Source organism: Lepidochelys olivacea (assembly GCF_965140295.1).
Source record: "Lepidochelys olivacea isolate rLepOli2 genome assembly, chromosome: 2".
NCBI lineage: Eukaryota > Metazoa > Chordata > Testudines > Cheloniidae > Lepidochelys > Lepidochelys olivacea.
The window spans coordinates 12,464,442-12,482,082 of NC_140412.1; the positions used below are offsets into that span (position 1 = coordinate 12,464,442).

The following is a 17,641-nucleotide window of genomic DNA, read 5'->3' on the forward strand; positions in this document are numbered from 1 at the left end:
TTTTGTGCCCCCAGCGGAGCTAGCTGTGGAAGATACGCTATCTCAACTTTGTACAGAGCTGCAGGTATTGTCTTTAGCAGAATGAATACGTTCACACAGTTTCCAGACTCACTGAGCCAACTCACTTGGGGAAAGCAAGTTCAGTGTCAGCAACCAGTCAAACAAACGTTTCTTGCACTATGATTGCAAATGCATCTGGGGCCTCCTTCATTGCCATCAAATCACTGGCTGGACTGTATTAAAAAGGGCTGACACCTTCATCCCTAGGAACAGCCCCAGAGATCAGCTTAGTTAAATGGACTGAGCATGGGGCTGGTTGCTACCGTCTCCTGGGTTATAATATATGCTACTGCTGATTGAGTGCAAGGTATATAGGACCAAATGGTCAAACATGGGTGCCTAAAGTTAAACAGGCGTATAAACAGGGAAGCAGTGAGTTGGTGTAAGGAGGTGATTTTACCTCTCTGATTACAGCATTGGTGAGACCAATACTGGACTACTGACGCAGTTCTGGTGTCCACATTTTGGAAAGAATGTTGAAAAACGAGAGACGGTGCAGGAAAGAGCCATAAACATTATTCAAGAGCTGGAAAAAAAATGCCGTCTAATGAGAGACATAACGCTCAATCTGTTTAGTTTCTCAACAAGAAGATTGAGGCCTGACTTTGATTACAATATATAAATTCCTTCCTGGGGAGAAAATGCTGAGTGCTAAAGGTCTCTTTAATGTTGTGGAGAAAGGCCTAACAGGAAGCAATGGGTGGAAGCCAAAACCGGACAAATTCCAATTCGCAGCGAGGCATACTATTTTATTTTTTTACTGTGAGAGTGATTAACCTTTGGAACAAACTATCAAGGGAAGTAGTAGATTATCCATCTCTTGATGTCAGGTCAAGACCGGATGTATTTTTAGAAGCTGTGCTTTAGCCAAACACAAGTTATTGGGCTCAAGGAAGGGGTAACTGAGTGAGATGTAATGGTCTGTGATGTGAGGCTAACCCTCCTGGTTTCAGAGAAAAGTTTTAAAATATGACCCAAGTTCACCCTGAAGGTTCATAAACGAGAAGCCAAATAAAAGAACCCCAAAATTTATTGTTATTTTTAAAAATCTTCTGATTTTTAAGGCAATGGTATGATTTCGGCAATGACTCCTGATTTTGTTAATGTTGGGCAATAATACGGTGGATTCCAGACTTTCCTGGGCTCCTCTGGAAGTCCCAAATGAATGAATGAATATTGCAGAATTCAGATGAATTGCGGGGGACTTGGAATTCAAGGGTCCTTCTCAGCCCTACTCATGGGCTGAATCCTGAGAAGTGCTGAGTACCTAAAACAAAGTGGAATGGCTACCTCTCAGGATTTCTCTGACACTTCTCATTTTGTGTGACCCACTGTTATTATACAGCAAGAACATCACAATTAGAGCTTGACACTGACCTTTCCAGTTATCTCAAGCCTGCTAAAAAGGTTAAGAGTCAATGAGCTGAAAAAATAACCATCATGCTATTTAATAACCCTGGGTGTTAATGCAGCTTCTCCTTTGAAGCTTGCTCTCCAGGCCTTCATTTACAATTTATGTAATAACTTAGTTGCTAATGTTTAAAATTAAAAGTAAACAGCATTGCTGACAGGGCAAGTTATTTCTTCTTCTAAGCAAGGGGGACCAGTTGTACAAAATAAGGCCCTGATCCTGCAAAGAGCACCACCCCATAGGCCCCTTTGATTTCCCTATTTGAATTGTACAGGAGGTTGCCCACATGGCACAGATTGCAGAATCAGGAATACAGCAGTGAGGGCAGTGTAAGGACAATCAGGATACCCACAGTTACACACACATACGTATGAACACAAGGATTACTTTTAATCGTGATTTAGATTTCAGTGCTCCTAGCCTTGGGAGTTTGCCTGCGTAAGGACTGGGTAAAAATCAAGCAGGAACTCAGGATTCATTGTGGCGCTATGGTGAAAAGGGACTGTAGCTGGCAAAGAGATCTTTTGTTGGCTTGTTTTGTTTAGTTTTGTTAAGAGATAACGTGTTATTATTACTATTGTTGTTATTAATTTGTATTCCCTAGGGCCCCATTGTAGTAGGGCTGTACTAACGCATTCACCGTAAAACATAATTACTGTCTGTGGCTTCTACTGCTACTATATGCTATAGAGGTTGGGGTGCAGAAATACCAGTAGAATTATAAAAGAGAACTCTATAGCCTTGTATCTATTTCTCACTCTTGTTCAAGCGTAGTAGCGAAAGGAGAAAATACACTGAAGAACATGAGAATGGCCATGTTGGCTAAGGCCAAGGTCCATCTCGCTCAGTATCCTGTTTCTGACTGTGTCAGTGCCCGATGCTTCTGGCAGTTGGAGATTTAGGGACACCTCGAGAGTGGGGCTCCATCTCTGACCATCGTGGCTAATAGCCAATGATGGATCTATCCTCCATCAACTTATCTAATTCTTTTTTTAGCCCAGTTATACTTTTGGCTTGCACAACATCCCCCGGCAATGAGTTCCACAGGTTGACTGTTCATTGTGTGAAGAAGTACTTTCTTTTGTTTGTTTTTAACAGCTGCCTATGAATTTCATTAGGTGACCCCTATTTTTTTTGTTGTGTGAAGGAATTTTGGAATGTTTTTTCCTACTATACTGGAAATTAGACTTAATAAAAAAAGTCACCAAGCTAGTGTGTGAAAGAGATGTTGCTCTAATCAAAAGGCATCACCAAGTCTACAGAAGAGGGAGCATCATTTCGTATTCCAGAGTAAGCAGCACCATCTAGTGGATATTTTGGAACCAACAACCAATTGGCTGCATTCATTTACTTTTTACCTGCAATGAAAAATATTGGCTAAGGCTGTGCTCACTCCCCACTCTTCCCTTATGTCTCCATCTTAATTTGTGCTAAAATACATGTGCTAAAATAATTCTGTAGTAACTGCCTGATCTCGGATAAAATAATTGATAGGAAAACAGCACCAGCCCAGTTCTGATTCAAGGATCATTCTTTTTTTTTTTTTTAAGGGGACTTAATTTAATGTCCTAATTAATTCCATTGATCTAACCTCCAAACATCTTTCCCCCCCTCCAGATGTTGAACAATCCAGAGAAGATAGCAGAGCAGATAAGCAAGGACGTAGCATGGCTTTGCTCCCACCTTTTGGCACTGTGGACCCAGTTCCTGGAGACAGTGACACTCCATCCAGAAGTCACAGCCTATCTTACTCAGGAGCATCACACACTAAGGGTAATGCTAAGCAATTCATTCAGCAATGGCGATACCGACCTGATAGGAAGAGATCAAAGATGCATCCAGAGTGTGCCTTAATTAGAGTCACTGTGTGAAATTAATCCCCACACAGAGAACCAGTCCAAAGCCTACCTACCACTTAAGTGATGCCTAAGTCATTGTGTTGGCTCACTGCACACGTGGGAATTTTATGCCTATCAAATAGCAGTTCTGAAATAATTCCTTCAACTATAAAATCCTAGCTCTTAGTTAAACAAATAGGAGCAAGTGGTGACCTTGTAACCTGTCTTGTCCTCACCTTGCAGTGGTAGCCAGGTTTTCCAGCTGGATACCATTATGCTAAGAGGAAGGCATGTTGGAGCCTGGAATGCATGGCTCTGAGAGATATAGGAAGATCTCCACAATCTGCAAGAGATGATGAAACAGGGAAACTAGGGTCTGCTTTTATAATTTTGTTTCAACAACCTCATAGACTCTTGGTACAAACTGCATTCCTTGGTGGTGCCTGTTAATAATAATCACTAATAAGTTGTTGTTACAATAGCACCAGAACTTCTCAGACAAGTACAAAAGAAAGGTCCTTTCTTTGAGCAGTTTGCAAACTGAATTAGCTCCATATTTTAGCCCCAATACTATAAGTTCTGCCTGGGAAGATCCATGTCTCTTAGGGTATGTCTTCACTACCCGCTGGATTGGCGGGCAGCAATCGGTCCAGCAGGAATCAATTTATCGCGTCTGGTTTAGACACGATAAATCGACCCCCGAGTGCTCTCCTGTCGACTCCGGTACTCCTCCGCCGTGAGAGGCGCAGGCAGAGTTGACGGGGGAGTGGCAGCAGTCGACTCACCGTAGTGAAGACACCACGGTAAGTCGATCTACGTACGTCGACTTCAGCTACATTATTTGTGTAGCGGAAGTTGCTTAACTTTGATGGATCCCACTCCCCGCCAGTGTAGACCAGAGCTTAGACTTCAGCAGGGCTCTGTGTGAGCACAGAGGTCCTCCCATTTACCTTGCTGGGTCAGGGTCTTGGTGTGGATTTGAATTTGAGGCCTTAGTGACATGGATTACAAACAGGCTACTGTCCTATACAAGAGCTGCATTTCAGGACTGTACCTCTGACCATCCTTTGCTGCCTTATCAGTGTCCTGGCTTTTGGGTAGATCCCGGATATTGTGGGCCTGAAATTTGGAAAACCTTAGCCACAATGGAAAAGAAGACCTGGCCTTTATAGAACACTGGTACTATACAGAAAAATGAGTACATTTTAAGTATCAAAATACCAAATTAGTCTGTTGTGGTAAAGGTTTGATTTCCCATGGCACCTGGATTGTCACAAAACATGTAAATTCCTCTGAAAAAACAGAGCCATCACAGGGTCAAATAATTGAAAAATCTATCCTTCGTAGCTCCCTTAACACAGCTGCCACTGGAAATATAGTTCTGTTCCTTTTGTTGTCTCATTATACATAAGCAGCCAGTACTTTCCTGCTCCTTAGTATCACACACACATTCTCATAGACATGCACGCGCGCACAGATGACCATTTGGCTGCTGCCTATCTGATTATGCTGAATGCACTAAAGCCCCACGTAAGCATGTGCTTAACTTTAACATTGACGTCAGTGGGACGACTTGCCTGCTTAGGGAAGCACGTGCTGAAATGCAGTGCTTCAGATCAGGACTTCCTTTATTATCTAAGGTTTCAGAGTAGCAGCCGTATTAGTCTGTATTCGCAAAAAGAAAAGGAGTACTTGTGGCACCTTAGAGACTAACCAATTTATTTGAGCATAAGCTTTCGTGAGCTTATGCTCAAATAAATTGGTTAGTCTCTAAGGTGCCACAAGTCCTCCTTTTCTTTTTATTATCTAACTCCTTCAGAGGGAAATGTATAGGAAGCAGAAGGTACCTTCAGCATAGCACCTACGCTAAAAAAGCAGCGTCGTCTAATGCCTAGAGCAGGGAACTGGGGTTCTTTGTCATGTTACTTGACCTGTACGTGCTCAGTTTTCTTTAAAATGTGGGCAGTCTTGCTTACCTGGCTACATGAAGCAGTTTGAGAGCCTCAGACATAAGGTATTATTATTGTTAAACAGCCTTGTTCAGGCAATGCTTATCTATTATTTTAGAAAGGCCATTTGTCAGAACACAGCTTGGAGGTTTAGGGAGATATTGTAACTTTGTTTATATGCTTTCTGCTGCCATTCTACAATGCTGTATTTTACAAATAACAGTAGTAACATAAGGACTAGAGTCTTAACAGATTAATTGATTTGATTATGTATCTTGTTGGAGTGCATAGAAATTCAAAGCCTATTTCTGAGCAGATCGTAATACCAAGTTCTTTAGGAGTGTATTTTTTCATACTAAGTGCTCTGCAAATCATTTCAAACCTGCAGCTATTTCGCAATCATTTGTCCATTGCTTTACTGTTCTCTCTAACGTCCATGCAAAAATTTGGAAAACTTTAATTTGCAGATATCATGCCATGCATGTATGTGTTTCTGATAATGTAGGTTTTATTCCCCTCTGAGTTCATGTGTAAGAATGGGAGTTACTGTATATCTTTGTGCAGAAGATACCATTGATTATTGGCTTTCCTCATTTAGTAACTGCGCTATTGCCATTTCCGCTGCTGGGGAAGGGAATTAGCGACCCTAGTTTTAAAGCTGCAGAGAGAACTGTTAAATTCAACAGATGCACTGCTTCTAAACAAAGACACAGCAGATACATTGGAACAGATTCCAAAATATTTCCAAGGGCCGTGTCTTCAATCCTCAGAGGCTTTGAACATCTCAGGCCATATTCACCCAGAAAAACAAAGCAGAAACCCAGCTGAATTGGTGGAGCAACCAGGGTGCCTAGCTTCCTTGTGTCACCAGAGTGGTGCAAAGCAGCTGGAGCTGGCTTGCATGCTCTCGGTATCTTTAAAAGGCTTTAATGTGTGATCTTTGTGTTTCATACCCAGGTAAGAAGATTCTCAGAAGCATTCTTTTATGCTGAGCACCAAAAGCTAGCTGTGCTGACCTTTCAGGAAAGCCTGTAAGTAATTCCTTTCACCTCTCATCCCTGGCACTTGGGCCCCGCAAGCAAGTAGTCTCTTAAAACTTCTTGTGGTCCAGACCCCATGCCGCCACATTATCCTTTCCGATGCAAATCCATGCCTTTCCTCCTTGATCTTCAGTGGGCATTTGTACTCCATACAGAAGGCATTGGGTCTATTTTAACCTCACTGCAGTGTAAATCCACTGAAGTCACAGTAAAAAAATTACACAATGCACAATCCAGATCAGGCCCCAGAGGGTTGTAAACTTCACACACCTGTGATAGGCAGGTGGGTTTTTTTAAGGCTTGTGGTCTAAAGCATGATGGAGACTATGGCTGAAATCCCACACTGAGGCGGCAGCAAGTGCCAAATGGTCCTAAAAACTCTTTTCTCCTCCCCACTCTCCCCAAGTGGGTGAAACTCTCTTGGGTGGAGCCATGGTAGCGCTGGGAGGATCCGGGAAGGCAGACAGAACGGTGCCGTGAAGCATCCATCAGTGGTTAACACAAAGCCTTGAACATGAGCTGACGGATCAGAATGGGCAGAATGCCGGGTGGGTGCTGGTAATAGTGAGGCTCAGAGTGGATGATGAATTGCAGGAGAATTAGCAATGGAAGGCTGTCAGAGAAAATAAATCTGGTACTGGGCTGAATTCAAAGAAGTGTGTTATGGATAACAAGCAAGGTAATTACTTCCCTCTGCTTGCCGCTTCTGCTTAGGCCGCAACTGGGGAATAGAATTGGGACCCCCCCCCCATGATTTTAAAAATACTTAGAGCCAAATTCTGCCCTCGGTTACACCTGAACAACCCTGCTGCCTTCAGCTGGGTTACATGGAGTTGACTGCAGGCAGGATTACCCTTCTTAGCTCATTTAGAGGCGAGTTTAGCAGAAAGCAACAAAAATAATAAAAGATGAGGAAACTAGGCACTGTCTGGGGAAATGTTAAGGGAGGGCCAGGCTTATTCTGCAGAAAACCAGGCTGAGAGGAGGAAATACCTGCTCGCAAACATGATCAGGGATGTTAGTGATGGAGCAGGGGGTAATTATTTTCATTAATCAAGTGAGTCAAAAAGCAGATGCTCTGGGCTAATGTTATTGTACAGCAGGAACAACTTAGATTAAAGATTAGTGAAAATGTTGAGGTCTTAGAAGAGTTCTGCAGTGAGACAGATTGGCCAGGGGGAATGTGAAATTCCCATTGCTGGAATTTATCAGACTGGAGACATGTCCTTCAGAAATGGTTTAGGGATAATGCCACAGATTGCGCCAGCGTGCAGCGGCATAGGCGAGGATTCCATATAATGATGCCTTCTTCAAAGCTGTAACTGGAGACATGGGGTCAAATGTAGTGCACAGTCTACCACATTGTAAAGAGGAACAGCGCAAGGCAGCCACAACCTCAGTAGTGCTTGGGTGGATGGTTGTATAGGGCCTGCCCAGCCTACAAAAGTGGGTAGTGATCATTGGTGAAGGAGACATGGCCAGAGGGGCCCCAGATGTGACCGTTCAGCTCATTCTCTCATATGGAGCCCCAAATATAGACTATAGCTTCCTGCTATATCAGCACCTGGAGGGAAAACATAAGAAAGGCCATACTGGGTCAGCCCAAAGGTCCATCTAGCCCCGTATCCTGTCTTCTGACGGTGGCCAGTGCCAGATGCCCCAGTGGGAATGAACAGAACAGGTAATCATCAAGTGTTCACCCAGTGTTCACTCTGTCACCCATTCCCAGCTTCTGGCAAACCAGGATTTATGGTTGAACAGTATGGCCTTTCTTATGTTTTCCCTTTTTTTCCCCTCTGATCTGCACAAAGTTTGTTGTTTCCAGTTATTACATGGTGATTAACTGTGTTTCCTCAGAAGGAAATCTGAAATACGTGCACTTCTTCACCATCTCTGTTCTGTGGAGCCCGTCCCATAGTGCTGCCAATTAATGCCATCTCTTAAAAACTTGTGTTGTCTTCATCTCTATTTGTTAGAATACATAGACTAGCTAAAGAAAGATCCAAATAAAATAATCTTGCATTTGGAACATGTTGCCATATGGGACAAGCCAGGAATAAAACCAGTACACGGACAGTAAATTGGTTGTATTTTGCCAGTTCTCCATTTTCCCTGGCAGTTGTCATGTCATTCAGCCCTGGAGCAGGAAGAGTATAATAGTCACTAGCCATTCTGGGCCAGTTCTTCACCCCAGTTACTGGAAGGGAGTGCATGGCATCACGTCCCACACAGCCCAGTCGGTGACATAATACATAGGAAGGCAGACTGCACACCTTGAAAAGAAGATGCCCTCCTTGGGTCATGAGCTCCGAGAAGACAGAGCACCTTTTGCGAAGCCATCATTTCTAGGAGAAGCTGAGTAGGCACCCAGTTCTGAACAAATGGAGTCAGGTCAATTTCTCCAGTGATTCCTGTGAGAAGCGATGCGGGGACTCTAATTCCATAACATGGAGATAATTGGACCTGATTTTCAGGAGCGTTGAGTGTCCACAATTTTAACTGAGGTCAATGAGAGTTATGGGTGATAAGCACCTCAGCAAACCAGGCCCATAAGGGGCTCAGTTGCATCACTTAGCTACAGATCTGCCAGGGAACTGGTACAGGGCCCGCCACCCAGAGGAAGCTCTAGAACAGTGGTTCTCCACGCCAGTCTGCCACTTGTTCAGGGAAAGCCCCTGGCGGGCTGGACTGGTTTGTTTACCTGCTGCGTCCGCAGGTTTGGCCAATCGCGGCTCCCACTGGCCGCGGTTCGCTGCTCCAGGCCAATGGGGGCTGTGGGAAGTGGCATGGGCCAAGGGACATGCTGGCCGCCCTTCCCACAGCCCCCTAGGCCTGGAGCGGTGAACTGTGGCCAGTGGGAGCCACGATCGGCCGAACCTGCGGACGTGGCAGGTAAACAAACCAGTCCAGCCCGCCAGGGGCTTTCCCTGAACAAGCAGTGGACCGGCTTTGAGAACCACTGCTCTAGAAGGCAGGGAGGCATAATCCTCTCTGCTGTTATAGGACATACACGGGAAGCATCCCTTGTGATGTCACAGTGTGTACCCCTCTCTCTGTATATCCAAGAGGGAGCATGACCCTGCCTTTTACCCGGTCACCTCCATCCCTTTTGGCGTGGCTTGCTCCCCAGGATTTGCTAGATGGGAGGAGACACTGCAGCAGTAAGAAGCACACAAAGGGCTGCAAAGGTTTGGAGGCAGCATAAGAAAAGGCTCCTTGCAAATCCACTCAGCTCAGCAGACAGGTGCGATATAAATAATGCAGTGTAGAATACTAACGTTTTATCCTGTTCAGCATGTCTCGGTCCAGTCTTGCCAGGAGCCGAACACCGCCCTCCTGTTTGCTCCACAGCACTCTCCCCTCCCGTGGATGTGGTTGCTCAGCACTTCTGAATACTAGCCCATTTGCTTAGTGCCTAAATATGGACATAGGCACCAAATCTTAGGCACCTGTGTTTCAAAGCACTCGCCGGTGCTTTGGTCAGAATCAACCTGTTTTGCTGACTAGATGAGGTGAATGATGGCAAAGCTGCACAGTAACTCATCCCACACTTGATTCCCTCCATGTCTTGCTCCCAGGATCCAAAGTCATAGCCAGATTTCTACTGACGTTCGGAATTCCGAGTACCTCACCAGCATGCCCCCTCTGCCAGCCGAATGCCTGGACATTGATGGGGATGGGAACACAGTTCCGGTGATTTTTGAAGACAGATATGTGGACTTCCCTTACAAAAGTGAGTCATGCCCCTCAGGCTGTGCCTTCAGCCCATCTTGCTGGCAATGCGGGGGCAGGGCTGCTCCCAGGGGATTGCAAGAAGTAGTGTGGATGGGTCGGTAGGTTCACATACCCTTAGACAGTCCTGAACCAGTCTTCCAGTGTGGTGTTAGAGGGCTCTATGGCTGCTCCAGGTTCCATCTTTAAAATGAGGCCTAAAATCAAGGTTTTCCCTATGACTTTTGGTCAATAATGATCCTGTGTAACTTCTCACCCAAGTTAGGGGCGTGTTTTCTGGTCAGGTTTCAACATGGTGTGAATGATTCTGCTTATGGTGCCTAATGTCCCCTGTCGTTTCAATAGATCGCAGTATATACACTTCCTGTTACTTAGAGATTTTCTTTCTATGAGGTGTTCTTGTTGTTTTTTAAGATTAACAGTTTAATTCCAAGAACTGGAGGTAAAATTGGAAACAAACCCCCCTGGAGTTTTCATTTCAGCCATTAAGAGGAAGTGAGGTGGTGGTTTTCATTATTAGAGTGACATCTAGTGGTGGGAAAATCCTCTATAAAATATTTCATCTGCCTCTTACCAGAACACGAAATGTTGAGCGGTTATAAAGGAAACTATTTATTGACACTAATACTTTTTTTATAAGGTAATAGGATCTGTGGTTTTATTTTCCAAAAAGATATCTGTAATTCTCAGTTTTCCTCAACTTTTTACCAAGTATTTAACAGGAATATTTTTTAAAAACTATCCGTGTTGCAAGTGGTCACACTGTAATAAGAATATACGGCTGAATTTACAAGAACATCCACTAGTTTTAAGACATCTACGTTGCCTGATTTTTAGAGGTACTTAGCACTCACAGCTCTAAGTGATTTTAATTTAACCATGCAGTGAGGATAACAGTTAAAAGTGAATGCAGCTTAAAGAATGTTGATCAGGCATGTATATGTGTGGTGTGTGCATGTGGGAGGGGGTGTGTGTGTATAATCACCTACAAACATTTTGATTCCTTGTATAGGACATTATTTTTTTTTTCTTTCAGGTCAAAGTGTGGATGTTTTCCCAGCTTTTGAGGTTCCTGAGATGAACGGTACACAAATGGACTTAATAAACAACAAGGAGGCTCTTGCATCAAATGATGACATTGCATTAGCAAAGGGAGATTTCAGGAAAGATACTCTGTTAATACATACAGATAAAATAAATGGGAATGCCCCCTGTATCTACAGCGATATTGCAGCTGATGCTTATATGGCTAAAGCTTTGACCCAGCACTCCACATCTCAGGCATATACAGTCAACAAGGAAGTCCAAAGGAAAACGGATGTATCCCATGAAAATACATCAGTTTCAAGTAAGGAAATTGTTTCTGGCTTGGGACTAGGCCTTTTAAAACACAAAGCTGAAGACTTCCAAACGTCAGTGGATGTTTCATTAAAAGACGACAGACTTGCTACAGGTGTTACATGCGTGGATATGGAACCTAGCAATAAGGATTCCCACGAAAGTGAACCCATATTAATCATTAGTGCTCTGGGTGACAGTGGAACTAGTGGCCTCTTAGACAGCACTGAGTTAAGTAAAGCAGCTAAAACTGCTAATTATGAACATATTCTCACTTCGGATGAACTTGCATTAAATGAACTAAACAGTCTTGAAAAACCAGTGGATCAAGACAACAAGGCTCTGTTACCAGCTTTGAAAGCGTTACCAATCAGTACTTTTGGTTTATTAACCCAGACAACAAAAGATGCCCTGGAGGTGAAGTCATTTGTGAAGGAGCAAAGAGCCGAGGAATGCGAAGAGTTTACCCTGACGTCAGGGGTCATAAAGAGATCTTCGTCAATAATATCCGACTCGGGCATTGAAAGTGAACCCAGTTCGGTGGCTTGGTCCGATGCGCGTAGCCGGGCTTTGGAGCTGCCCAGTGACCGTGAGATGCTGCAGCAGCTGGTACGGAGGCACACCATACACAGAAACTCTCTAGAGGGTGGGCAAACGGAAAGCAATACAAGCTTGCCCAGTGGGATCCAAGCGTCGCTGACATCAATTAGCTCATTGCCGTTTGAGGAAGAAGAGAGGGAAGTAGAACTTACAAAGCTGACCAAATCCGTTTCTGCACCACAGATCAGCAGCCCAGAGGAGCCCACAGACACTGTAGATCTTTCCAAATGCAATAAAGCAATCTTGGAAGTTGCAGAAGGGCCCTTGAAAAGCTACATGGAAGTGATGTGCAGAAGCATAGCAATAACAGGGAACTTTTCTGACTGTCAGACTGCCAGGGAAAGTGAGCGATCAGAACCAGACATGGCCACAGGAGAGCATCCTAGCACTGCTGTCAAACAAGGTAACAGCAGCGCTGAGCTACCAGAAGAAGTCAAAGATAAGGAAGGCTTTGCAGAAAGAGTTTGTAGTTTGGAATATGCAGGACAACCCGTAAATCTAAAGCAGTACAGATGTGATACCTCTGAATGCCAGGCAGTGCAGAGAAATGAAGAGTGCAGCTTGGAAACACAGAGTGTCACCACATACTCAGACCCCACTAGCGTGCAGTGCGGTGCATGCAGTGAGGATCTGAAAGATGCACTTAAACCTGTACCTGAGGGGTTGAAAATACGTCAAGACTTTTATTCCAGTGTTACCATACTAGACGTCCAGAATTTCTCACATGGCCTGAGCGAGGTACCAGATTTTTGCTACACTGTTCCAGCCTCATCAGAGACATCGACTGAATTTGGTTCAACAAGAGGAGAGTGTGGGAGCCCCGTCGCCAGTGAAACCCTGATGTCATGTGAAGAAATGCAGGGCTTACAAGAAATTGAACTCGACGACGCATCTGTGCTGGTGGATTCTGCAGCAGGATCTTATTGTGCCGAATATCCTCAGGAATCAGACAGCGTGGAGCGTCGGCTCGTGGCTAATGGCAGCACTGGCTTTCATTCTGTTGCCACAGACGGGTTGGCACTGGAGAGCCGAAAGGCCGTTGAGGTGGTTAACCTGTCTGTTTCTTGCACAGCCACATGTCTTCCCTTTTCTTCGGTGCTCAAAGAGACTCCTGTGGTGGCTGGCTTCTCTTCAAAGCAGGCTGCTTTCCCTATTACACGCCAGCCTTTAGGCTCCTTCGGCGTTGTCCCCTGCACGGCAGATGATGTGGAGGAAGAGGCCAATGAAAGGATGCTTAGGTAAGACTGTCTAATGGCTTTCTTTATTACAGCTGCAGTCACACCTAGTAACCCCAGCTGAGGTCAGGTCCCCACTGTTCAAGGCGCTCTGCCAGCGCACATTAAGAGCCAATCCCCACACTGAGGACTTTAGAGTATAACTAATCCAGACAGACAAAGGATGGGAAATGGGCTGTAACATAACCCTCATTGTACAGATGAGGAATTGAGGCATAGAGAGGCTAAGCAACTTGCCCAGGGTCATGCAGGGAGTCTGTAGCACTGCTGGGAACTCAGATCCCTGACTCACAGTCTTCTGCCCTAGCCCATCTTTCCTTTCTCCTTACTTGGGGGTATTTTGCATGGATTGCCTAGCTGACAGCACAATACGCAAACCTACCCATCACAGAGGTTTCCATTACGTTTTGTGTCCTGTGCTGTGCTGGGAGTTATCTTAAAACACTGAGGAGGGTAAGGGCTAGACCAGGCGTAGGCAACCTATGCCACATGTGCCAAAGGCGGCACGCGAGCTGATTTTCAGTGGCAATCATACTGCCCAGGACCTGGCCACCGGTCCAGGGGGCTCTGCATTTTAATTTCATTTTAAATGAAGCTTCTTAAATATTTTCAAAACCTTATTTACTTGACATACAACAATAGTTTAGTTATATATTATAGACTTATAGAGAGAGACCTTCTAAAACCGGTAAAATGTATGACTGGCATGCAAAACCTTAAATTAGACTGAATAAATGAAGACTCGGCCCACCACTTCTGAAAGGTTGCCAGCCCCTGGGCTAGACTCTTAAAGGGTCTGTGTTCGGATTCCTAGCTTTGTTTAGGTCGTTCATCAAGCTCCTCTAATGCTCTGTTTAATTTTGTAGTGGCTGGGTTTACTGTCATGTATTGTACTGTACTCTCTGGCTTTATAGCTGTCTCTTCTGCCTTCTCCTTCTCCAGGTGAACCATGGTTGTCAGGCTTTTAGGCCCAGATTCAACAAAGCACTTAAGTTTGTGCTTAAAGTTAAGCACAAGCTTAATTCCTTCTCTGTTCAGCCAAGCAGTGTTTAAGTGTGTTGCTGAATCCAGGGCCTTAAATCCCATAGTGTAAATCTTAGATTGCGACACCCCCCCCCCCCCCAGCCCTTACTTTTTGGCAAGCAAAAGTTTCTGAACAGCCCCACTGAATCCAGTAGGATTACTTGTGTGAGTAAGTGCTCCCCAGTGAATAGGATGGTCACAGTCTTGCCCCAAGACTGAAGCTGATGTTTCCCAGCTTGGCTGTGAAAAATCACCTTAGGCGCTTCCATGTGTGGCCTGATTCTTAGAGAGGCTGAGCATCTCCCACTGAGTCCAGAGGCTGTTCAGTGTGGACTTAGGAGCCAAACTGTAGGCCCCAGAGCTGGGAAATGTTAGTCTAGCTGGAGGGACACTGAACTGCTCTTAGCTGGTTTGTGTCTGGGTCAAAGCTACTATCCCTTTTCATGGGATACAAATTTCCATCCATTTGTGCAGCTGTCTGAGTGGGTAGGAGGAGGAGGTCGACCCCTCATCTGTTTAGCTCAGATTTGTTTGTTAATGTCTGTCTAATTAGCCCTGCTGGGTAGATCTGGACACCACATTTTCTACGATACAGTTACATAGCCTTGTATCTCCCTGTTAGGGTGACCAGAAGATTTTTAGCAGCAAACCCGCTTTGGACTCTAGCAGGTGAGGTACCATTGGGTGGATCTCTCCCACGAGAGGTAGCTCACTCCCTTTTGGATCACAGGCTATCTACCTGCCCACCCCAACCTCCCTTAGTCACCCTAACTTGTAGGACAAAGTATACTGGCCTTCACCTTCAAAGCTGAAAAGGGAATTTATCGCAAGTGCTCATTCCTAGTTTAAAAGTTTTATTGTTGAACACCCAGTTCTCCGTGTGATTAATTAGTGTATTCTCCAGTTTTTATCAGGCCAAAGAAAAGTTTAAAAAAGAACTGAAGATTGAAGGATTTCTGTACAGTGACTTATCTGTACTAGCTTCTGATATCCCATATTTTCCACCAGAGGAAGAGGAAGAAAATTTGGAAGATGGAATTCACCTGGTTGTCTGTGTCCATGGACTGGATGGTAAGGCCTGAGAGATATGCTGTGCGGAATTGCCTCATGGAGTTTATTCATATTAAAAATACAGAAGTCAAGATCCTCTGCTGGTGTAACTCAGCATAGTCCATGGGTGTCACTTACATCAGCCAAGGATCTGGCCCATAGTGTGTTGTTCTGTATAATGCTGCTGGAAAGGATCTGAGCAGAAATTCTAACATTTACTCCACAAATGCTTTTGTTACAAAATGAAGAATTTTGACAGATTTTTGCCCCCTAAATGCAACCTTTCATGCCCAGTAAAATTGTCAGCCCCTTCCTTCGCATTTCACAACCATCCGATCATTTAGTAAAATATCATCCAGCGAACAGAAAACTTGGTTTAAATGCCGTCACTGAAGGAGAGAAGGTGGCTAGCTCTGGGGAAGGTGAGTATTGTTCACTCTATAGCATATGCAGCAAGCAAAGACACAGGAAGGCTGGATTGTGTGTAAGTCACAGTGTACAGGCACAGCACGCCAGGGGATACACTGGCAGACACTGTGCCTCAGACTCACCCCTTGGGGTCACAATATGTCTTAGGTCTCCCCTGTTCTGCTTGGGAATGAAAGGGAGTTATTTGCTGTCGCTCTGAAAAGGGCAGCTTATTCCTGCATCTCTGCTGGCCAACCAATAGCAGGTGAAGTGGCAGAGGTATCAGGATTCCTATTCCCTGACAGTTCCCATCCCTTCACTTCCTGGGGAACATCTGCAGCACCTGCAGCTAAGATCTAGGGAGCCCTCAAGCAGCTGCAAAGTTTGTGGGGATTCCTGTCTCACTGCTGCTCCCCTGCATGGCTGTATCAGGGCTTACCATAACGCAGTGAGCCATCAGTCACAGCTGCACTCCCCGCGACAACTCCAGGGGCAGTGTTGAGATTTGAAAAGAACATAGTGAACAGAATCTGTAGTATTTACCCTATTGTGAAATGAAATTTCTTATCAAGTCCTGTTTCTTTTTATAGGGAACAGCGCAGACCTGCGACTAGTAAAGACTTTTATAGAACTGGGACTCCCTGGTGGAAAGCTGGACTTCCTAATGTCTGAAAGAAACCAGGTAATACAGGTCCAGGTTCTGCCCTCCTTTACATCCCCTGCAGTCCCATTGAAGTCATTGAAACTTAGCCCTTGCAGAGCAGATATCAGGAATTGTACATTTCAAAGGCTTAGGGCCAAAACCTACACATCTTCAGAAAAAGGCCCGTTCGGAGTTTTGTGAGGGGTGCAGGATTTAGCATGGATATCCTGAACCAGCTCCCACTCAAATCAGTAGTACTTTTCCTCACTGGAAGGCAGCTGTTGCTGGCCTGATCCTATTGCCACTGAAGTTAGTAGCAAACTCTCCATTGGCATCAGTGGTCCAAGGATCAGACCTTTGGAAAGGAGATAATTAAAAACAGCATGTTAAATGGCAAGTACAACGGTCTGATATATCCATCTATTGTATGATGTGCAAAATTATGCAGAACAAAAAGAGAACAGCCGGCCTGATGATGTTCATTCTAAATGTTCAAGAGGATGCTATGGTCTGCTTGAGGGAGTTGGTACTGCTGGTTTCAACTAAAGCATCCGACAGACAGTTTTCCTTTGTGCAGTATATTTTGATGTATTTGCTCGTATGATGAAGAAATGCCCTCCAGGAAAGGTAATCGGTTGCCTGTGCAATGCAGAGCAGCAGAAATGAACTCTGTCCTCTGCCCTACATGCATGTGATGCAGCATATTTAGTACATAAAGGGCCACATCCATAAACAGAGCAAGGTTTTCAGTGTCCAGTCAAAAGCATTCATCTGTTCTATTAATGGTACAGGGAAACTTTAGAGCAAAATATTCCAATGTGGGTTGCAGTGCAGCTCTCTTATCCAAAGGTAGGTTGCAACGGAACAGCCTGTGCTCTCACCCTGTTCAAGTTTCTGTTGATGTCAGCAGCCATTCACGGAATGCAGAATGCATGCAAAGTAACATTAATGATGATCATATTGTGCACGTTCGCCAGAGGCTCTCAGGGCACTTTACAAACATGAAAGAGTTAAGCCTGACAGCACCTCCGTCTCCTGTTGTTTAGCGTGTGTGGTGAGGCAGCATTGCCCTCATTTTATAGTTTGGGAAACCAGAGCACAGCAAAGCGAGCAGCTTGCCGCTGGTCACAGAGCAAGTGCACGGCACCACTAGGACCTGAGCCCCGGTCTCTTGACTCCTCCTGCTGTGCTTTTAGCCGCCATATCCTCTTCCGTCCCTGAAACAGAGAGCCATATGGAGACTGTAACAGATCTGCAGTGTGAGCTGTCTAGAAAAAAATTGCCTTACAAGGAAAAATGTGAATCTATGTCATT

The 17,641-nt window shown here is 44.8% G+C and overlaps 1 protein-coding gene across 1 annotated transcript in view; it reads left to right on the forward strand.

Moving 5' to 3' along the window:
• FAM135B (family with sequence similarity 135 member B) overlaps nt 1-17,641 on the forward strand; it is a 318,140-nt gene that overhangs the window by 287,383 nt on the left and 13,116 nt on the right. The window contains exons 9-15 of the mRNA XM_084621351.1: nt 15-64; nt 3,089-3,244; nt 6,216-6,289; nt 9,877-10,031; nt 11,067-13,206; nt 15,131-15,297; nt 16,275-16,366. Coding sequence (XP_084477477.1) covers nt 15-64; nt 3,089-3,244; nt 6,216-6,289; nt 9,877-10,031; nt 11,067-13,206; nt 15,131-15,297; nt 16,275-16,366 — 2,834 coding nt within the window. The remainder of the gene's footprint in view (nt 1-14; nt 65-3,088; nt 3,245-6,215; nt 6,290-9,876; nt 10,032-11,066; nt 13,207-15,130; nt 15,298-16,274; nt 16,367-17,641) is intronic.